Raw genomic sequence first — 23125 nt, forward strand, 5'->3', positions numbered from 1 at the left:
ACCAGCCTTTCCCCAGCTTTCAGAGCTGCAGAAATAAATGTCTGTTGTTAGGCCAAATTATAAAAAAAGAAAGAAATAAAAGAAAAAAGAAATTCGCTTTTTTATAATTTTCCAACTAAATCTAAGCTTATTAAAGAAGTGTTCACTCACCTTCTAACTTTTCTCTCTTGCCAAGGAAAGGATATACAAATAATATTTACTTTCTGCCACTTCTTAATTGTTTTTCTTTCAATTCTTCTGCCTCTGCCCCTTTGATATAAAGTACTTTAGCTAAGAATCCATATCACAGAATTATGAAGTATATTGGGGAAAAAAAAGTGCTGGGCTGGGAATTAGGAGATTTGGATTCTAGTTGAACTGAAAGTTTTATATTCTTAAGCAAGTCATCTGATCCAAGTTTCTGTTTCCAAATTTCTATTATAAAGCTATGTTTCAACTTTTTTGTTTTTTAAGACGAGTCTCATTCTGTCATCCAGTCTGGATTGCAGTGGTGTGATCTTGGCTAACTGCAACATCCATCCCCCCCGGGTTCAAGCTATCCCCCTGCCTCAGTCTCACAAGTAGCTGGGATTACAGGCGCCCACCACCACACCTGGCTACTTTTTGAATTTTTAGTACAGATGGGTTTCACCATGTTTGCCAGGCTGGTCTCAAACTCCTGACCTCAGGTGATCTGCCCACTTCAGCCTTCAAAAGTGCTGGGATTACAAGCATGAGCCACCGTGCCCAGCCTCTTACAACTTTATGAATGGTACAGTGGTTGCTTAAGTGTAGCTTGAAATATGCAGAGTTGACTTATTTATATGATTTAATTGGGTTAATTCAGTATGTTTATCACCTCTCACATTATTTACTATTTACTTCTTACCGTGTTACCTTGTTTGTAATTGTCTTATCAGTTGTATTGATAGGTCCCCTTGTACACTAGAAGTAGAACTCCAAGCAATAAGAATACTTTTAGTATAAATTATGTGCTTTTACTTCATTAAAAAATAATTGTCAGCTGAGTGCGGTGGCTCATACCTATAATCCCAATACTTTGGGAGGTCAAGGTGGGCAGATCTCTTGAGCCCCGGAGTTCAAGACCAGCCTAGGCAACATAGCAAACCCCAAAACCCTGTCTCTACCAAAAATACAAAAATTAGCTGGGCATAGTATTCCAGTTACTCAGGAGGGTGAATTGGGAGGATTGGTTGAGTCCAGGAGGTTGAGGCTGCAGTTAGCCATGATTCCGCCACTGCACTCCAGCCTGGGCAACAGAGCAAGACCCTGGCTCTAAAAAAAAAAGAGAAGAAGAAGAAGAAAGAAGAAGAAGAAGACGACAAAAGAGAAAGAGAAGGAAGGGAGGAGAGAGTTTTTTTTTTTTTTTAATTTCTGTGTTTAGATTCTATCTGGGATTATTGATACTGTTCAGTTCAACATTTATTGAATTGTTACAACATGATGGCTGCTGCATTAGATATTGAGAAGACTAACAGGAGATTCATTTCTTATAAGAGCTTGTAGTCTAGTGGAGGAGACAGAGTAACTTAACCAGAAGTGGTTTCTTATACTTGCTTTACATGTTCCCCTATACAGAGTCTTTTGAACACAGAGGATGGATCCTCTAGTCTGGGAGAGTCAGGAAAGGCTTTCCAAGGAGGTTACATCTAAACCAAATTCTGAAGGATAAGTAGAATATAGTGGGAAAATGACTGATTAATATGTAAAACTATTTTTAATACTTTAAGTGTTAGAATATGGTGATCTGTCACCATAAATACCATAATTTGCTCAATTTTCCTAAGTGACATTGGACCAGAACAACTTCTTTTTAGACTGAGTCTCCCTCTGTCACCCAAGCTGGAGTGCAGTGGGGTGTTTTTAGCTCACTGCAAACTCCACCTCCCAGTTCAAGTGATTCTCCTGCCTCAGCTTTATGAATGATGGGATTACAGAAGCCCACCACCATGCCTGGCTAATTTTTGTATTTTTAGTAGAGATGGGGTTTCACCATGTTAGCCAGGCTGGTCTCAAACTGCTGACCTCAGATGATTTGCCTGCCTTGGCCTTCCAAAGTGCTGGGATTACAGGCGTGAGCCAACACGCCTGGCCCAAAACAACTTCTTGCTTCAAAGTTTTCTCTCCTTAGTGAAGTCTTTGTTCTCCACGAAATGCGTTCCAGTAATAGTTACTGTTGTAACTTTCCATTGTAACCACAGCCCACTTTGCTCAATGCCTATTCATACCAGAAAAGATGTTTATTTTTTAGGCCGGTATCCACTAGATATTATCATCAAAAAGGCATAAGATTTTCTCTAAATAAGTGTCTCCCAGACTATGCTTCACAAGATCCTTTTCTGCTGAGTATTAATAGATGTTCCAAATCTCAAAGAGAAAGAGAGTTCTGTGGGGGTGTGGGGGGGAATTAGCTAATTGATGAGGTAAAGTTAACCAGGTTTATTTATTACACGACTTTTTAGAAAATTTAATATGATCATGTATATTGAAATTTTTAGAGGGGAGAGAGTGTGCAAGGTTTCTTTAACTTGGAATCTTTTCTTTTTAAAAATAGAAAGATTACTCTGTCTACATCAGGGTTTCTCAATCTCTTTCTCAGTATTATTGATATTTTTTTGGACAGGGTAAATCTTTGTTGTGGGGGTCTGTCTTATGCACTGTAGAATGTGTAGCTGGATCCTGGGTCCTTTCCACTAGATGCTAGCAGCACTCCTTAGGTTGTGACAACCAAAAATGTGTCCAGACATTTGCCAAATGTTTCCTGGGGAACAAAATTGCCCCAGATTGAGAACCACTGGTCTAGACTGTACATTCCTTGAAAGAAGGGGCTCTGTCTTCTTTCTGAGTCCATAGCACAGGTTAGGCATGTTGTAACTGAATAAATGTCTGTGAAATAAACTAGACCTTATGAGCCAGAAATCTCAGATTGTCCAGGTTCCAAAAATATCAAGTTATAAAGGAGAAGGTCTAACTTTATTTGTATTGTTTCACTATCAAAATTAGCAAATAAATTCATAATAGAGCTGTGGTTTAATCTTCTATATGTACAATCTATAATAATGTAGGCTAATTTGTAAGAGATTCATATATAATTTCCAACTCTGGTAATGGTGGCCCCCAGAGTTTAGAGATGGTTTTAACAATGCATATAATTTTGTAAGCCTAGCTATAGAGCTACTAATGGTCATGCAAAATTTTATATGTAGCCTATGTCTGAGAGGAATTCATCGTTCTAATTTTGATGTCCTCATATTAAAAATAATAGCAACATGGCGAAATATTTAGAAATCTAGAGAACCTTAGGTCAAAAGACATCTCAAACTCTTTATATTAGAGTACATATAGTGAATAATAAGATCTCTATAATTGCAGCCGTCATCATCATCATCTACAACAAGAAGAATAAATAGCACAGCAGGCCGGGCATGGTGGCTCACACCTGTAATCCCAGCACTTTGGGAGGCTGAGGTTGGCGGATTATGAGGTCATGAGTTTGAGACCAGCCTGGCTAAAATGGTGAAACCCCGTCTCTACTAAAAATACAAAAATTAGCCGGGCATGGTGGCAGGCATCTGTAATCCCAGCTACTCAGGAGGCTGAGGCAGGATAATTGCATGAAACTAGAAGGTGGAGGTTGGAGTGAGTGGGGATCAGCCACTGCACTCCAGCCTGGGAGAAAAGTGAAACTCTGTCTCAAAAAAAAAAATAGCACAGCAAATGTCTTTCAATCTCTTTAGGACCTCCGGCTAGCCTGTTTCAGCCACCTCGTCGTCCTGGCCTTGGAACTGTTGGAAAACCAATTCGACTGTTAGCCAATCATTTTCAGGTTCAGATTCCTAAAATAGATGTGTATCACTATGATGTGGATATTAAACCTGAAAAACGGCCTCGTAGAGTTAACAGGTAAGGATTAGAAAGAGTGAACTTCTGTATATTTAAGTGCGTGTAATTTATTTCTGTATCATATTGTTCTCTAAATTCATCCAACACGTAAGGTTTGTTATTCTCTAAGATGATAGGCTTCTTAATAGCAGGTTTGCCTCCCAAATTACAGGTGTGAGTCACCGCACCTGTCCTAAGAAAGTTTACTTTTTTTTTTTTAAGATGAGAGAAATTAGAGCATATTTGTATGCTGAAGGGAATAATCCAGTAAAGAGGAAAAATTTGATGATTTAAGAGAGCGGACAATTCTTGAAATGATATCCAGGAGCAGGTCAGGGTTATACCTAACACTGTATAAATAAATAAGTAAAAGTAAATAAATAAATAAATAAAGATTCGGTGTATTTGCTCGCTTAACCACTTTTCAAGGGAAGTGTTATTATTATTATAATTTTATATATGAAGAAACAGATGTGAAAGATTAAGTAACTTGTCCAAGGTCATGCAGTTCTGCCACTTAATCATTGTGTGACCAGGGATGGGTCACTTGACCATTCTGAATTTTTCTTTTTCTTTTTTTTTTTTTGAGATGGAGTTTCGCTCTTGTTACCCAGACTGGAGTGCAATGGTGCGATCTCTGCTCACTGCAACCTCCGCCTCCTGGGTTCAAGCAATTCTCCTGCCTCAGCCTCCCGAGTAGCTGGGACTACAGGCGCGTGCCCCACCATGCCCAGCTAATTTTTGTATTTTTAGTAGAGACAGGGTTTCACCTTGTTGACCAGGATGGTCTCAGTCTCTTGACCTCATGATCCACCCGCTTCGGACTCCCAAAGTGCTGGGATTATAGGCGTGAGCTACTGCGCCTGGCCCTTTTCTTTTCTTTGAGTATCATAATCATTTTCCTACTTGTTTCACAAGGTTGCCATGAAGATTAAGTGAAAACAGATGTGAGAGTAGCTCTTCACTGTAAAACTCTTTGGTCATCATTTAAGAATATAAGATGAGAAATTACTCTTTTCTAGTATAAAAATGTATAGTTCTTAAGTTAGCTCTTTAAAATGGAGACTATACGATACCACATCTCTCCATCAATTTTTTTCAGTCACATGATTTGGTTTGTAAACCTGACTTTCCCACAGATTTCATTTGTAGTGATATAAATGTGTTAGCTTGTTGTGATGTATTTTGGCTTTTAAGATATGGTTCCCACACATGAAACTCATTAATATTGATAAGTCAAAGCACCTAACTTTTCATTGACTCTAGCATTCAAAAATCTCACAAACTCTGGTCTGTCCATATCTTAAATTCTATACACCACTTTCCTTGCCACTGCATTTATTCCACGGCCTGCATACAGTATGATCTGGCATATATGCAAGAACACTTAAGTAAAGCTCTGCATGCTTGATTGAGAAAAAGACTTTTATTCTAAAACCAAAGAAGCTATATTAATAATCTTTTTGGAATGAGACTATTTTACAACATTCCCTTGTCTACACTGCTTGGAATAAGACAAGCACTTTGGAATAAGACAAGATAGTATACAGAATAATAAATCACTAGCATTAGGTAAGGAGGTGACTTATTTGTTTGTATATCATGCATCTTAGATTTTCTGATCCTCATATTTTTGAATTCCTACTGATTCTCTTTCCCAAAACCAATATACTTGAATAAGGATGTTGATTTTTTTTTTTTTTTTTTTTTGAGACGGAGTTTCACTCTGCCATCCAGGCTGGAGTACAGTGGTACGATCTCGGCTCACTGCAACCTCTGCCTCCTGAGTTCAAGAGATTCTCATGCCTCAGCCTCGCAAATACCTGGGATTACACCTTGCCCAGTGAATTTTTATATTTTTTTTTAGTAGAGACTGGGTTTCACCATGTTGGCCAGGCTGGTCTCAAACTCCTGACCTCAAGTGATCCACCTGCCTCAGCCTCTGAAAGTGCTGGGGTTGTAGGTCTGAGCCACCATGCCCAGCCAGGATATTGATTTGATGACAAACTTGTCATCATTCAGTGATGTACCTCCATGTCAAACTCCCTCCGTCCCTCCCTCTCTTCCCTCCTTTTGTCTTTCCCGCCTTCCCTCCTTCCTTCCTTCCTTCCTTCCCTCCTTCCCTGCTTCCCTTCTTCCCTCCTTCCCTCCTTCCTTCCTTTCTGAGTTTCACTCTTGTTACCCAGGCTGGAGTGCAATGGCACGATCTCTGTTCACTGCAACCTCCACCTCCCAGGTTCAGGCGATTCTCCTGTCTTAGCCTCCCAAACAGCTGGGATGTGCCACCACACCTGGCTAATTTTGTATTTTTAGTAGAGACAGAGTTTCACCATGTTGGTCAGGCTGCTCTCAAGCTCCTGACCTCAAGTGATCTACCCACCTCAGCCTCTCAGGGTGCTGGGATTAGAGGCATGAGTCACTGTGCCCAGCCAGGTTATTCTTATAAGGCTGTGTTTGTCATAGGAGAGAATTTTGGAAAGAGGAGATTGAAAGAATATTATAAATGTTATTCTCTCTTTCTTTTTATTCCCCACTTCTGGTATCATATCGTTGTTTTTGTATATTTGTCGCTACCTTTCTTTAGTTAACTATTTTTTTAAGTACTTGAATTAATTGTAAACTTAACTCTTACTTTTTCTAAGTAATATTGAACTGAAATTTAAATGATTTAGATATGATGATGCTTTTCTTACTGTTCACCATTTCTGAAAGCTAATTGCCATTATCTCCATTACTGGGAAGGGAGGTAGTAGATACAATGGTGCGGCACTTCAAGATGCAAATATTTGGTGATCGGCAGCCTGGGTATGATGGCAAAAGAAACATGTACACAGCGCATCCACTGCCGATTGGACGGGATAGGGTAAGTGTTGAAAGAAATTCTTAGTTCATTTGGTAGTAATTTACATGACAAAAATGTTTCCTTTTCTTCCCAACATACCCAAAAATAATGTTTGAGGTGATGATACCCTAATTACCCTGATTTCATTATTACACATTGCATACTGATCCCAAAATGTCACATGTACCCCAAAAAGATGTAGAACTATCATATTTCAATTTTTAAAACTCTGAATGTGAGCAGAAAGAAAAGTTTCTCTAATAACACATCAATTCTTAGGGGTTTTTTTGGTGTGTTTGTTTTGTTTGAGATGGAGTCGCATTCTGTCACCCAGGCTGAAGTGCAGTGGCGTGGTCTCAGCTCACTGAAACCTCCCCCTCCTGGGTTCAAGTGATTCTCCTGCCCCAGCCACCTGAGTAGCTGGGATTACAGGCATGTGCCACCGCCCCTGGTTAATTTTTTTTCCTTGAGAGACAGAGTCTTGCTGTGTCGCCCAGGCTAACGTGCAGTGGAGCAATCTTGGCTTAGTCCAACTTCTACCTCCTAAGTTCAAGCGATTCTTCTGCCTCAGCTTCCCAAGTAGCTGGGACTATAGGTGCGTGCCACCACGCCCAGCTCATTTTTGTATTTTTTATTTTTATTTTTTGAGACAGTCTTGCTCCGTTGCCAGGTGCCAGGGTGGAGTGCAGTGGCGCGATCTCAGCTCACTGCAACCTCTGCCTCCTGGGTTCAAGCAATTCTCCTGCCTCAACCTCCCCAGTAGCTGGGACTACAAGTGTGTGCCACCATGCCCAGCTAATTTTTTTGTATTTTTAGTAGAGATGGGGTTTCACCATGCTGGCCAGGATGGTCTCGATCTCTTGACCTTGTGATTTGCCCGCCTCTGCCTCCCAAAGTGCTGGGATTACAGGTGTGAGCCACCGCACCCGACCTTTTTTAATTTTTTAATTGTACTTCAAGTTCTGGGGTACATATGCAGAACATGCAGGTTTGTTACATAGGTATAGACATACCATGCTGGTTTGCTGCATCCATCGCCCCATCATCTACATTAGGTATTTTTCCTAATGTTATCCCTCCCTCAGCCCCCTGCCCCCAACAGTCTCCAGTGTGTGATGTTTCCCTCCCTGTGTCCATGTGTTCTCATTGTTCAGCTCCCACTTATGAGTAAGAACATGCAGTGTTTGGTTTTCTGTTCTTGTGTTAGTTTGCTGAGAATGATGGTTTCCAGCTTCATCCATGTCCCTGCAAAGAACATGAACTCATCCTTTTTTATGGCTGCATAGTATTCTATGGTGTATATGTGACACATTTTCTTTATCCAGTCTATCATTGATGGGCATTTGGGTTGCTTCCAAGTCTTTGCTATTGTGAACAGTGCTGTAATAAACATATTTGTGCATGTGTCTTTATAATAGAATAATTTATAATTCTTTGGGTATATACCCAGTAGTGGGATTGCTGGGTCAAATGGTATTTCTAATTCTAGATCCTCGAGGAATCGCCACACTGTCTTTGACAATGGTTGAACTAATTTACACTCCCACGAAGAGTATAAAAGCGTTTCTGTTTCTCCACATCCTCTCCAGCATCTGTTGTCTCCTGACTTTTTAATGATCACCATTCTAACTGGCATGAGATGGATAGTATCTCAATGTAGTTTTAATTTGCATTTCTCTAATGACCAGTGATAATGAACATTTTTGTATTTTTTAGTAGAGGCAGGGGTTTCACTATATGTTGGCCAGGCTGGTCTTGAACTCTTGACCTCAGGTGATCCACCTACCTTGGCCTACCAAAGTGCTGGGATTACAGGCATGAGCTACTGCACCTGGCGTTTTTTATTTTTATTTTTAGTACAGACAGAGTTTTACCATATTGGACAAGCTAGTGTCAAACTCCTGGCCCCAGGTGATCCACCCACCTCAGCCTCCCAAAGTGCTGGGATTACAGGCATGAGCCACCATGCCCAGCCAGAGTTGTTTTTATAGTGATAGAGTTGTTATTCTGTCCATATTCTGTTGTCTCAGTTAACTGATAATTGAAAATGAGAGCCGGGCGCAGTGGCTCATGTCTGTAATCCCAGCATTTTGGGAGGCCACAGTAGGGGGATCATGAGGTCAGGAGATTGAGACCATCCTGGCCAACATGGTGCAACTCTGTCTCTACTAAAATTACAAAAATTAGCCAGGTGTGGTGGCATGCGCCTGCAGTCCCAGCTGCTCAGGAGACTGAGGCAGGAGAATCACTTGAACCTGGAAGGTAGAGCTTGCAGTGAGCTGAGATCACACTATTGCACTCCATCCTGCCTGGGTGGGCGACAGAGCAAGACTCCGTCTCAAAGAAAAAAAAAAAAAAGAAAGAAAACAAGATGAGCATTAGGATTTAGGTGCTTTACATAACTTCTTTACATAATTTCTCAATTAACAATGTACTTTAACAAAGTATTACCTGAATCTGAACAACAGTGTTTTATCATTATAGAAAACTATATAATATCCACGAATGAAAATAGATTATAGTAGCACAATACTTTTCTAAACATTTATTTTTTAAATTAGAAAAGTACTGTGTGAACATATGCTCATAATAAACTTATCCAGACAATCTAGAAATGCTGTGATTTACTGCCTCCCCCACTTATCTGCACCCTCAATTCCATTTTTCTTTTCAAAGGAAACTACTATAGTAGCTTGGTATGTATCTTTTTAGATGTTATGTATATTAGCAATTTATACATATGTTTATGTGCATTCTTACTGTTTTGCATGTCATTCTATGATTTACTTTTCATTTAACAATATGCCTGAACGATCTTTCCATTTCTGTACATTTATAGCTACCTTATTTTTTTTTCAAATTTAAGTTTTTTGTTGTTGTAAAATAATATATAACATAAAATTTATTATTTTGGGCTTGGTGTAGTACTTCACCCAGTAGTTTGAGACCAGCCTGAGTAACACAGGGAGACCCATCTTATCAAAAAGTTTTTTAATTAACCAGGCATGGTGGTGTGCACCTGTAGTCCCAGCTACTCGGGAGGCTAAAGTGGGAGGAACCCTTGAGCCCAGGGCTTTGAGACTGCAATAAATCCACTGCACTCCAGCTTGGATGACAGAGCAGGATCCTGTCTTTAAAAAATTACAATGTTATGTTACAGTTTAATGGCATTATGTACATTCACATTGTTGTACATCCATCATCACTATCCATTTTCAGAACCTTTCATCATTCCAAACAGAAACTCTGTGCCTATTAAACAATAATTCCCCATAAGCTACTGCCCCTGGTAACCACTCTTCTACTTTCTGTCTCGATAAATTTGACTATTCAATGTACTTTGTAGAAATAGAATCATAAAATATTTGCCTTTTTTTTTTTTTTTTTTTTTTTAGGGGGAGTCTTGCCCTGTTGCCCAGGCTGGAATGCAGTGGCGCTATCTTGGCTCACTGCAACCTCTGCTTCCCAGATTCAAGCAATTCTCCTGCCTCAGCCTCCTGAGTAGCTGGGAGTACAAGCGCACCACCATGTCCGGCTAAGTTTTGTATTTTTAGTAGAGATGCGGTTTCACCATGTTAGTCAGGCTGGTCTCAGGCTTCTGACCTCGTGATCCACCCACCTTGGCCTGCCAAAGGGCTGAGATTACAGGTGTGACCACTGCACCTGGCCATATAATATTTGCCTTTTTGTATCTGGCTTGTTTCATTTACCATAATGTTGTCAAGGTTCATCCATGTTGTAACATCTACCTGATTTTTTCACTGCTGTATAATATTGCATATTAAATTACTTCCCTATTCATGGACACTTAAGTTGTTTCCAATGTTATCCAATTGCAAAAAAAAGTTAAAAGAAATATCCTTATATGTATATCACACTGCATATTCTTGGGATCTTTCCCACAGCCATTGTAAACATATATGTTTGTCCAGGCACCGTGGCTCACACCTGTAATCCCAGCACTTTGGGAGACCGAGGCAGGCAGATTGTGAGGTCAGGAGATCAAGACCATCCTGGCCAACGTGGTGAAACCCCGTCTCTACTAAAAATACAAAAATTAACCAGGCATGGTGGCACATGCCTGTACTCCCAGCTACTCGGGAGGCTGAGGCAGGAGAATTGCTTAAAGCCAGGAGGTGGAGGTTGTGGTGAGCTGAGATGGCACCACTGCATTTCAGCCTGGGCGACAGAGCGAGACTTTCTCAAAAGAAAAAAAAAAATGTATGTTTTTATTCATCTATTTTTTTCCTTAGGTTGATATGGAGGTGACTCTTCCAGGCGAGGGTAAAGACCAAACCTTTAAAGTATCTGTTCAGTGGGTGTCAGTTGTGAGCCTTCAGTTGCTTTTAGAAGCTTTGGCTGGGCACTTGAATGAAGTCCCAGATGACTCAGTACAAGCACTTGACGTTATCACAAGACACCTTCCCTCCATGAGGTTAGTACCTTGGTTTGGATTATTTCCTACAAATGATGTCGGACTTTTTTGGTAGGTTGCACTGGAGCCATTGAAAAATTTCTGTATAAGTCATAGTTCAAATTTGATTTCAGTTCCCAGAGTTGAGAGTGAAACGAAAGATCTTTCGCCTGTTTAATGTGACACATGCAAACTCTTATTTCTTCAGGTACACCCCAGTGGGCCGTTCCTTTTTCTCACCCCCTGAAGGTTACTACCACCCTCTGGGTGGGGGCAGGGAGGTCTGGTTTGGTTTTCATCAGTCTGTGAGACCTGCTATGTGGAATATGATGCTCAACATTGATGGTAGGCTGGAACTCTATTCATTAACTCTTTGGGCTGGTTTTTTTTTTTCACTTGTTTTGGCCCTTCCCTTTTCCCTGAAGTTAAGTATCCTTCTCTGTTTGTTAGTATCTGCAACTGCTTTCTACCGGGCCCAGCCTATCATTGAGTTCATGTGTGAGGTTTTAGACATTCAGAACATCAATGAACAGACCAAACCTCTAACAGATTCCCAGCGTGTCAAGTTTACTAAAGAAATCAGAGGTAAGTATTTGCATTAATGTAGTCTTGGAGAAGTAGCTTAGCATGCTGCAAGGAGCCTGAGCTTTGGAGTCAAACAGACCTGGGCTTCAGTCTCAGGCCAACCAGTTCTATCAGTGGGACCTTGGTCAAGTTTCTTAACCACTGTGGACCTTAGTGTATTCATCTCTAAGGTAAAGATAATAATATATACCTTATACAGTTGTTGTGAGAATCAAATGCAATTAGGATTATAAAGCTTTCTAGCATAGTACTTGTCACATATCAGGCACTCAGTAAATGCTACCCTTACCCACTTAAAAACTTCCATTTTGATAAAGTAACAAATTCATTTATTATCCTTCGGGAATTTCTTTTCTTCTTTACTTGTTATTAGTTAGCTTCTCTCATTAGAATATAAGCTTCATGAAAGCTGTCTCCAGACCTGAGAATAAGCATTAGAACATAGTTGATGCTTAATAAATATTTACTGGGGCCGGGCGTGGTGGCTCATGCCTGTAATCCCAGCACTTTGGGGGGCTGAGGCGGGCCAATAACCTGAGGTTGGGAGTTTGAGACCAGACCCGGGAGTCAGGTTTGGGAGCCTGACCAACATGGAGAAACTCTGTCTCTACAAAAAAATCATCCGGGCATTGTGGTGGATGCCTGTAATCCCAGCTACTCGGGCTGAGGGCAGGAGAATTACTTGAACCTGGGAGGCAGAGGTTGTGGTGAGCCGAGATTGTGCCATTGCCCTCCAGCCTGGGCAACAAGAGCAAAACTCTGCCTCAAAAAAAAAAAATATTAGATGAATTAATAAACTAAAGTAGACTAAACATCTTACGTCATCTAAGTTCTAATTATTCTGCTTAGCTCAGGTTTTTTGCCTGTAATGATGAAATTGTCCCCATATTCTTGCAATTTTTATCCTGTACAATGTTATGCTATTTTGAAGACAACATTTGAATCTGTTTTTGTCACTGTGATTTTAATTAACTGATGTTTTGCCTTTTAAAAAAATTTCAGGTCTCAAAGTTGAGGTGACCCACTGTGGACAGATGAAACGAAAATATCGAGTTTGTAATGTGACTAGACGGCCAGCCAGTCATCAAACGTATGTTAACCACATCTAAAATAATACAATTACATTTTTAGTAACTGAGCTACTGTAATCACTTAAGAAATTGGTTATCTTGGCTGGGCAAGGTGGCTCACACCTGTATCCCAGCACTTTGGGAGGCCGAGACAGGCAGATCATCTGAGGTCAAGAGTTCGAGACCAGCCTGGCCAACATGGTGAAACCTCATCTCTGCTAAAAACTACATAAATTAGCCAGATGTGGTGGCAGGCACCTGTAATCCCAGCTACTTGGGAGGCTGACACAGGAGAATAGCTTGAACTCGGGAGGCAAAGGTTGCAGTGAGCCGAGATCACAACATTGCACTCCAGCCTGGGTGACAGAGCAAAACTCCATCTCAAAAAAAAAAAAAAAATTGGTTACCTCAGACTGAAATTTTCAAGATCACCAGAATCTTTGCTTTTAACACCAAAGTTTTAAAATATTTTCTGAATATTTTTTGGTAGAGATATTTATAAAACACATTCCATGCTTTTAATTCAATTTACCTCTTAAGTAGAGTCTGTTAAACATAGATTAACTTTAATTTATGTTTTATGTAATCTTTTTATTTAATAATGCAGAGTCATTATAAGTGTTTTTTATTATACTGTTGCCATTCTTTTTTTTTTTTCCTTTTGGAGACAGGGTCTCACTCTGTCACCTCCTGGACTCAAGTGAACCTCCCACCTCCGACTTCCAAGTAGTGGGACTACAAGTGTACACTACCACACTTGCCTAATTTTTTTTTTTTTTGTAGAGGTGGGGTTTTGCTATGTTGCCCAGTCTGGTCTTTTAATTCCTGGACTCAAACAGTTCACCCACCTCAGCCTCCCAAAGTGCTGGGACTACAGGTATGAGCCAGCACATCCAGCCTACTGTTGTAATTCTTAATACATGGCCCGAAAGTTCATGATGTCATATAAAGGCCTAGATATCATATAAAGGCTATCAGAGAAGACATATGTAAATAAAATATGAGAAGACATTATATACATGTATCTCTCTCTTCTAGGAAAATACAAATACACACACACACACACACACACACACACACACACATACACACACAGTGCTTGGCACCATGGCCCACTGCAGCCTCAATCTCCTGGGCTCAGTCAGTCCTCCCACCTTAGCCGCCTGAGTAGCTGGGACTATAGGCACATGCCACCATGCCTGGCTAGTTTTTTTTTTTTTTTTTGAGATGGAGTTTCACTCTTGTTGCCCAGGCTGGAGTGCAATGGTGAGATCTAGGCTCTGTGCAACCTCTGCCTCATGGATTCAGGTGATTCTCCTGCCTCAGCCTCCTGAGTAGCTGGGATTATAGGCATGTACCACCACGCCCGGCTAATTTTGTATTTTTTTAGTAGAGATGGGTTTTTTTCCATGTCGGTCAGTCTGGTCTCGAATTTGCAACCTTAGGTGATACACCCACCTTGGCCTCCCAAAATGTTGGGATTACAGGCATGAGCCACCACACCCAGCTGCTAATTTTTGTATTTTTAATAGAGATAGGGTCCCACTGTGTTGCCCAGGCTGGGAGAAGACATCTATTGCTTTGTGTTTTGTGTGGATTTCTCTCCCTCCCTTTGTAGGTAGCTGTCACTTCTTCCAGCTGTTGGGGGGTATCTATGGCATCCTCCAGCAGCATACTCCTTCCCATTTCCCAAATCTCATTTTCCTAATCACCCAAGACTTTTTTTTTTTTTTTGAGACGGATTCTTGCTCTGTCGCCCAGGCAAGACAGATATAATCTTGGCTCACCGCAACCTTGGTCTCCTGGGTTCAAGCGATTCTCATGCCTCAGCCTTCCGAGTAGCTGGGACTACTGGCGCATCCACCACACTGGGCTAATTTTTTGTATTTTTAGTAGAGATGGGGTTTCACTCTATTAGCCAGGATGATCTTGATCTCCTGACCTCGTGATCCAACTGCCTCGGCCTCCCAAAGTGCTGGGATTACAGGCATGAGCCACCGCACTCAGCTCCACCCAACATTTCTAATCTACTAAGAATGGTGCCTAAGTGAGACAGACAGTATATGTCAAAGTGCTTTAAAAATTACTGTGTGTTTGTGTCGCATTCTTGTAATCAAGATCATTAAACTTATGTCTGACATAAACATAAATATTGGCTTTTCTAAATAAAGAGTTAAATATATAGTATATACTTTACTACACTTTATATTATTTTGGTTACTCAGCCTCCACCCATACACCGTTTTTTGCTTACGTTCTAGTCTGACTTTGTTTTAGATTCATGATTCTTAATTTTCAAACTTTAGTGCATATCAAAATCTAGGGCTTTGTCTAGATAGTTGAAATTTTCAGGTGACTTCTGGATAAATAAAGTATATTATTTCAGTCTGAGTTGAATAAATTCTTCAGTATGACCTCATGTACCCACTACATGAATCTCTTAACAGTTGTAAAGTGGTGTTTCATGTATTATTTATATTATACCATTGACTTCTTTCTCAGGAAAAAAAAAGTTACCAAAACCTTATGAAGTCACTGTTGAGAATTGTAGTATTTGTTCAAGAACTGTGCCCTTTTCATTGTTTAATTATTTTACGTAACCCTATCAGAATAATTAGACTTACAGATAATCTTTGCTGAAAGATTATAGTACACATATTGAAATATCACATAGATGACGCTTACTGCACAATTACTTTGTAAGGCTGTGACATTTAAGAAAGCAAAATTAATAGGCTGGGCACAGTGGCTCATGCCTCTAATCCCACCATTTTGGGAGGCTGAGGCAGGCAGATCACTAGACATCAGGAGTTCGAGACCAGCCTGGCCAACATAGTAAAACCCTGTCTCTACTAAAATACAAAAATTAGCCAGGCGTGGTGGCAGGCACATTGGCAGATGCCTGTAATCCCAGCTACTCAGGAGGCTGAAGCAGAAAAACCACTTGAACCCAGGAGGCAGAGGTTGCAGTGAGCCAAGAGATTGCACTCCAGCATGGGCAATAGGGTAAGACTCCATCTCAAAAAAAAAGCAAGATTAAGACCTGGCATGGTGGCTGACGACTATAATTCCAACACTTTGGGAGGCTGAGGAAGGAGGATTTCTTGAGCCTAGGAGTTCAAGACCAGCCTGGGCAATGTGGTGAAACCCCTCTACGAAAAACACAAAAAACTGGCCGAGCATTTGTCCTAGCTAGCTGTGAGGCTGAGGTGGAAGAATTGCTTGAGACCAGGTGGTAGAGGTTGCAGTAAGCCAAAATCATGCCACTGCACTCCAGCCTAACTGACAGAGCAAGACTTTGTCAGAAAGAAAGAAAGAAAGAGAGAGAGAGAGAGAGAGAGAGAGAGAGAGAGAGAGAGAGAGAGAAAGGAAGGAAGGAAGGAAGGAAGGAAGGAAGGAAGGAAGGAAGGAAGGAAGGAAGGAAGGAAGGAAGGAAGGGAAGAAAGAGAAGAAAGAAGGAAAGAAGGAAGGAAGGAAGGAAGGAAGGGAAGGAAGGGAAGGAAGGGAAGGAAGGGAAGGAAGGGAAAAAGAAAGAAAGAAGAAAGAAAGGAAAGAAAGAAAGAAGGAAAGAAGGAAGAAAGAAAGAAAGAAGGAAGGAAAGAAAGAAGGAAGGAAAGAAAGGAAGAAAGAAAGATTAAAGTTATTATTCTGCTAAGTAGTTGAGATAATTTGCCCACTGGAAAAGCCAAAGAGTCTCTTAATTATGCCAACTATTCTGGCACAGTCTCAGCTTCATGTATTTGGTCTTGTTATCTCCAGATCCACATGTATTTGTTCTAGTTTTAGGATCTGAAAATTAAGGAATCTAAAAATGTGGTCCCAATAACTATGCTACACTCATTTTACAAAAAGTTATCTTAAGGGAACAAAACACCTACATGGATTACTCCAAGTCCTTATGTTAATTTAAAGCCAGCATGAGGTTGTATTTGTACCTGTAGGTGTTACCTGACCTCAAGTGAGTCTATGTATATTCTGGTTCTGCAGTATCTTTTTGCTTAAAGTTATTTTTTTAAATTCTTTTTAAATTTTAATTAAATTTCTTTTCATCCTAGCTTTAATAAACATGGAAAATTTCAATAGAATTGTTGTTCTAGTTAGATACTAAACTTACTTAAGTGAAAATGCTCAAATAAATATTAACTTTTGTTTTTCGGCTGTGATCCCAGCACTTTGGGAGGCCAAGGCCAGTGGATCACCTGAGGTCAGGAGTTCAAGAGGAAAAACAGGCTGGCCAACATGGTGAAACCCTGTCTCTACTAAGAATACAAAAATTAGTGTGGTGGCAGGCACCTGTAATTCCAGCTACTGGGAAGGCTGAGGCAAGAGAATCGCTTGAACCCGGGAGGCGGAGATTAGTGAATCAAGATGATGCCACTGCACTCCAGCCTGGGCAACAGAGCCAGTATCTGTCTCAAAAAAAAAAAAAAAGATTGACTTTTGTTTTTTAAGTGACTGATGAAGGTAGGAATTGTTGGTAGGCTTTGTTTATTGTTTAGAAAAGAAAGAACTTGGCCGGGCACAGTGGCTCATGCCTATAGTTCCAGTACTTTGGGAGGCCGAGGTGGGAGGATCATTTGAGGTCCGGAGTTTAAGACCAGCCTGGCCAACATGGTGAAATCCCATCTCTACTAAAACTACAAAAATTAGCCAGAGATGGTGGCAGGCACCTATAATCACAGCTACTCAAGAGGCTGAGGCAGGAGAATCACTTGACACCGGAAGGCAGAGGTTACAGTGAGCTGAGATCATGCCACTGCACTCCAGCCTGGGCAACAGAGTGAGACACTGTCTCAAAAAAACAAACAAAAAAAGAACTTGAAGAAATATTCTAAAAAAGACATTCTCTCCTATAGTTTTCCTTTACAGCTAGAAAACGGTCAAGCTATGGAATGTACAGTAGCTCAATATTTTAAGCAAAAGTATAGTCTGCAGCTGAAATACCCCCATCTTCCCTGTCTCCAAGTGGGACAAGAACAAAAGCATACATACCTGCCACTCGAGGTAAGCTAAATTAAATTTTTTTTTGCCAATTTGCTGATCTCTTGAATGCATACATATTGATAAGTAGAGTTCTAAACTAGCAGTGAAATTTAGTGTTAATTTCTAAAATATTTTTAGCAGATGATTTCACCATATAACCAAATTTTTATTTTTCTGGAAATGGAGGATGTAATATATGGTTTAGCAAAGGCTTACGATGTAGAACCCTTTACACAAACTAACTTCTCTTTGCCTCTTGGCAGGTCTGTAACATAGTGGCAGGACAGCGATGTATAAAGAAGCTCACAGACAATCAGACTTCCACAATGATCAAAGCTACAGCAAGATCTGCTCCTGACAGACAGGAAGAGATCAGTAGACTGGTCAGTAAGGCATGGTCTTCAAGATGAGCTAGCTTTGAGATGACAAAAAACAAAAGAATAGAAAACTCCTCCTGGGACACAGTTACTCTTTGGTTTTTATATACGCAGGCTTTCCTGTTCTTTAGGTGAAGAGCAACAGTATGGTGGGTGGACCTGATCCATACCTTAAAGAATTTGGTATTGTTGTCCACAATGAAATGACAGAGCTCACAGGCAGGGTACTTCCAGCACCAATGCTGCAATACGGAGGCCGGGTAAGCTTTTTATTTAATTCAGCAAGCTTCTCCCACCACCAATCAAAAAGAGAATAATCCAGGGTTTTTCTACTGCACCGCTACTGAATTTACCCATAATTTTGTTCACTATTGTCTTTTGTGTTCTGGCTCATACCTAATGGAATTTTGTTTATTTACTTGTCAACCGTAAAATGGCCTTAGATTGTAATGTCTTTTCTCTTTCTTTTGTTTCTTCTTCTTCTTCTTTTTTTCTTCAAAGAATAAAACAGTAGCCACACCCAACCAGGGTGTCTGGGACATGCGAGGAAAGCAGTTTTATGCTGGCATTGAAATTAAAGTTTGGGCAGTTGCTTGTTTTGCACCTCAGAAACAATGTAGGGAAGATTTACTAAAGTGAGTATCTTCATATTTTCAGCTGAGTAGTATCCCTTCCAGATATGAAAATACTGTCTTTATGTGAATGTGCTGTGTGCACTGGCACTAAATCCCTGACTCCCATAGTGACACCATCTGGCTATATGAAAAAGACCTTGTATTATAGTAATTTGCAAACTTGGGAATTACATTAAGAATCTGACTCAGCTTCCTTACATGTAGAGCAGAAATTGGAGAGCAACAAGGCTGAGGCAATGTTGGTCAGCAAATTCTTGAGTTCTTACTGAAGCTCCCTTTGGTATTAATTGTATCTTTTCAGCTAAGATAAAAACTAGCTTACTTTCAATCGTGATAATTTACTAATGAGCTTGTTTTATTGCAAAGTCACTGGCTAAGAGTAGGTTCACAGCTTACAGATGCAGCTATCTATATAAAAGATGTTAGTGAGAAGAGTGGAAAAAAAAGAAAAGGGAACTAGAGTGAAAGAAAGGAATTCTATAAAATATTGGCAAATACACCAAAGGAATATTCTGAAAGCTTTATACATAGATTGAAGTAACTTCTTAAATCTAAAATTTAAAACTTCCAAGTGAATTTTGCTTTTTTTGAGTGATGATTTCTTTTGACATTTTTATTGAACCAAATCAATTCCAAGTTTGAATGTAGTCCTAAATACACTAATTTTGTAATAGCATGTTTCTGTGTTCTCAGTTGAGCACAAGCTTACCCAGCTATTTTTATACCAGGCTTACCAAAAAGCATGTTACCTGAAATTTTGACCCTGCTTTTCTTCGGTCCAGAATTATTGATTTGAATGTTTAAAAGATTTTTGAACAGCAATGCTATTCTAGTCCAGCTGGGCATAATTATTTAAAAATTTCAATTGATAATCTGATAGCTTAATAATACAGATTCGTCTGTTTAATTGCAATTGCCAGTCTATTTTTTGGCAACCAGTTAAAGATTTTTATTTGTTTATTTGTTACTAAATTTGGCTAAGAATTTACAAAACTGGAAGAAGTATTTCAGAGGAAAATTAATGTGAGGATTGTACTCTGAAATGAAACAACTGTGCTACTGGTTCTATTTTAACAGGAGTTTCACCGACCAGCTGCGTAAAATCTCTAAGGATGCAGGAATGCCCATCCAGGGTCAGCCATGTTTCTGCAAGTATGCACAAGGTGCAGACAGCGTGGAGCCCATGTTTAAACACCTGAAAATGACGTACGTGGGCCTACAGCTAATTGTGGTTATCCTGCCTGGAAAGACACCAGTATATGGTATGGACCCTTTTCATGCTGACTGAGGGATGATTTCAAGCAATAGATATAACAGTCAGGATAAGCTAGATTATGCTGCAGTCTCAGGGGTTCACAACAACAAAGATTTGTTTCTTGCTCCTGTCATGCGTCCATAAGGGTAGACTACTGCCTCTGCTCTGTGTCATCATGTCATCTCCACTTGGGGACCCAGCTTGGTAGAGCAGCTGCTATTTGGAATGTTGCTGGCCCCACATTCTTTTTACTTTCTGCAACTCCTTGGCCACAACCAGCCATATGGCCTTACTCAACTTACGTGGGAGCAGTGGGGATGGGGGCTGAAAATGCAGTGTGATATTACCACAGTCCTGGAAGCTGAGAGAAATGGAAATATTTGGTGAACAGCACTTAGGAATATGAGAGTGGGGAAGCTGCCACTTCCAGAAGAGAATTTGCTTAGTTTGTATCTATTATAAGAAGAATGATACAAAGTTTTGGCTAGCATTTAAGTAAAGGATGTAGAAACTATTATTGTTGTTGAGACAGGATCTCAGCTCTGTCCCTGCTCACCTGAGCCTCAAAATCCTGGGCTCAAGTGATTCTCCCATCTCAGGCTCCCAAGTAGCTGGTACTACAGGCACCCACCACCACGCCCAGCTATTTTTTGTATTTTTTTGTGGAGATGGGGTTTTGCTGTGTTGCCCAGGCTGGTCTTGAATTCCTAGGCTCAGGTGATCCACCCACCTTGGCTTCCCAAAGCGTTGGGATTACAGGCATGGGCCAGCACGCCCAGCCAGTTTTTAACTTTTTCTCTTTTTTTGGAAGCAGGGTCCTGCTCTGTCATCCAGGCTGGAGTGCAGTGGTGTGATCTCGGCTCACCGTGGCCTCTGCCTCTTGGGTTCAAGTGATTCTCCTGCCTCAGCCCCGCAAGTAGCTGGGACTACAGGTGCATTCCACCACACCCAGCTAATTTTTTGTATTTTTAGTAGTGACGGGGTTTCACCATATTGGCCAGGCTAGTCTGGAACTCCTGATCTCAAGTGATCCACCTGCCTCGGCCTCCTGAAGTGCTAGGATTGCAGGCCTGAGCCACCATGCCTGGCCCCAGTTTTAAACTTTATAAAATATCTTTAACCTTCTCTCTACAGTTAATCTCTCATTCTTAGAGAAAGAAAAAAAAATAAAGCAAAAAAATAAATAAATAAATAAATAAAATTCAAAGGGCTGGTGTGTGTACTGAGAGGGAGAAACTGGGAAGATAAGATTCTTTTGCCAAATCAGTCATGTGGGAAGAGGAGCATCAGGGAGCTGAGCAAGTTGTGGCAGGCAGCACGAAGATTAAAGGAAGCAGGCTGCAAGGCCTGCAGGAGGGAAAAAAGGAGAGAAGGGAGGGCCTATCCAAACACGGGAAAAATTGCCCTGGGGGGGTTAGCAGATGAAAGGGAAGACACATGAGAAGCATCTAGCACAGCGTACAGTATATAGTAGTTTAGAAAGTTAGTATGTGGGGTTTTTTCCCCCCCTTTACTCTTAGTAATTAGGAGACATTTAAACATGTCAAAATTAATTATTTTTGTAGCGGAGGTGAAACGTGTTGGAGATACACTTTTAGGTATGGCCACACAGTGTGTCCAGGTAAAAAATGTAGTGAAGACCTCACCTCAAACCCTTTCCAATCTTTGCCTGAAGATAAATGCAAAACTTGGAGGAATTAACAATGTGCTTGTACCTCATCAAAGGTAAGATTCTGAATGCCTTCCCCACTTTTGTTTAAGATCTAACTTACATAATTTATGGGAAAGCACACAAATTTGCATCTAGATTACTTTTTCTCTTGTATATGTATGTATGAATATATATGTGTATATATATGCATATATATGTGTGTATATACATACATATATACATATATATCTATAGGCACCCATATACCCACCACCCAGATAAAGATATAGAATATTTCCAACACCCCATCAGACTTCCTTATAGCCCCTCCAAATAGATAGCCCCCAAAGGGGACTACCATTCTGATGTCTGTCACCTATCTAGATCAGTTTTGCCCATTTTTGAGCTTCATATAAATGGAATCATACAGTATGTACTATTTTGTGTTGATCTTCTTTTGCTCAACATTAAGTCTATGAGATTCATTTGTGTTGTTGCACTTAGGAGTAATTTATTCTTCTTCATTGTTTTGTATGATTTCATTACATGAATAAACCACACAATTTTAATATATTCTACTATTGATGGATATTCTCATACATTCATTAAACAAGGCTATATTTTTGGTGAACTGAAACACTCTTTCTCTTGTATGGAATTCCAGGAGTGTGATTTCTGAGAATAGAGTTATAGAGAATATGTATATTTAGTGTTAATAGTTACAGTCAAATAGTTATCCAAAGTGGTTGTACCAATTTACACTTCCACTGAGAGTTCTAGTTGCTCTATATTCTTACCAACAGTTGGTAGTATCAGTCCTTTTAATTTTAGCCATTTTGGTTGGGGATAATTGTATCTCATTATGGTTTTAATTTGCATTCTCTTGATTAGTAATGATGTTAAACACATTGGCCATTTGGAAATCTTCATTTTTTTGTTTTGTTTTGAGATGGAGTCTCTCTCTGTCACTCAGGCTGGAGTGTAATGGCATAATCTTGGCTCACTGCAGTCTCTGCCTACCGGGTTCAACCAATCCTCTCACCTCAGCCACTTGAGTAGCTAGGGTTACAGGTGCACACCACCATGCCCCACTAATTTTTTGTATTTTTAGTAGAGACGGGGTTTCTTCATGTTGGCCAGGCTGGACTCGAACTCCTGACCTCAAGTGATTCATCTGCTTCGGCCTTCCAAAGTGTTGGGATTACAGGCGTGAGCCACTACACCAGGTCTTTTTTGTTTTTGGGGACAGGGTCTCTGTCTTCCAGGCTGGAGTGTAGTGGTGTGGTCATGGCTCACTAAAGACAAGACTCGAACTCATGGCCTTCAACTGATCCTCCCACCTCAACCTCCCAAATAGCTGGGACTACAGGCTCATACCACCATGCTCGGCTAATGCTTTTATTTTTTGTAGAGACAGAGTTTTGCCTTGTT

General features: G+C 40.4%; 1 protein-coding gene across 2 annotated transcripts in view; it reads left to right on the top strand.

Annotated features, from left to right (window-relative positions):
- AGO4 (argonaute RISC component 4) overlaps nt 1-23125 on the top strand; it is a 49088-nt gene that overhangs the window by 4058 nt on the left and 21905 nt on the right. For both annotated transcript variants that reach the window (XM_017974556.4, XM_035250789.3), the window contains exons 2-13: nt 3738-3903; nt 6625-6745; nt 10978-11159; nt 11347-11483; nt 11589-11723; nt 12726-12813; nt 17650-17797; nt 18040-18159; nt 18285-18413; nt 18655-18788; nt 19866-20050; nt 21609-21768. In XM_017974556.4, coding sequence (XP_017830045.1) covers nt 3738-3903; nt 6625-6745; nt 10978-11159; nt 11347-11483; nt 11589-11723; nt 12726-12813; nt 17650-17797; nt 18040-18159; nt 18285-18413; nt 18655-18788; nt 19866-20050; nt 21609-21768 — 1705 coding nt within the window. The remainder of the gene's footprint in view (nt 1-3737; nt 3904-6624; nt 6746-10977; nt 11160-11346; nt 11484-11588; nt 11724-12725; nt 12814-17649; nt 17798-18039; nt 18160-18284; nt 18414-18654; nt 18789-19865; nt 20051-21608; nt 21769-23125) is intronic.

The sequence above is a fragment of the Callithrix jacchus genome, chromosome 7 (genome assembly GCF_049354715.1).
Source record: "Callithrix jacchus isolate 240 chromosome 7, calJac240_pri, whole genome shotgun sequence".
Classification (NCBI taxonomy): Eukaryota; Metazoa; Chordata; class Mammalia; order Primates; family Cebidae; genus Callithrix; species Callithrix jacchus.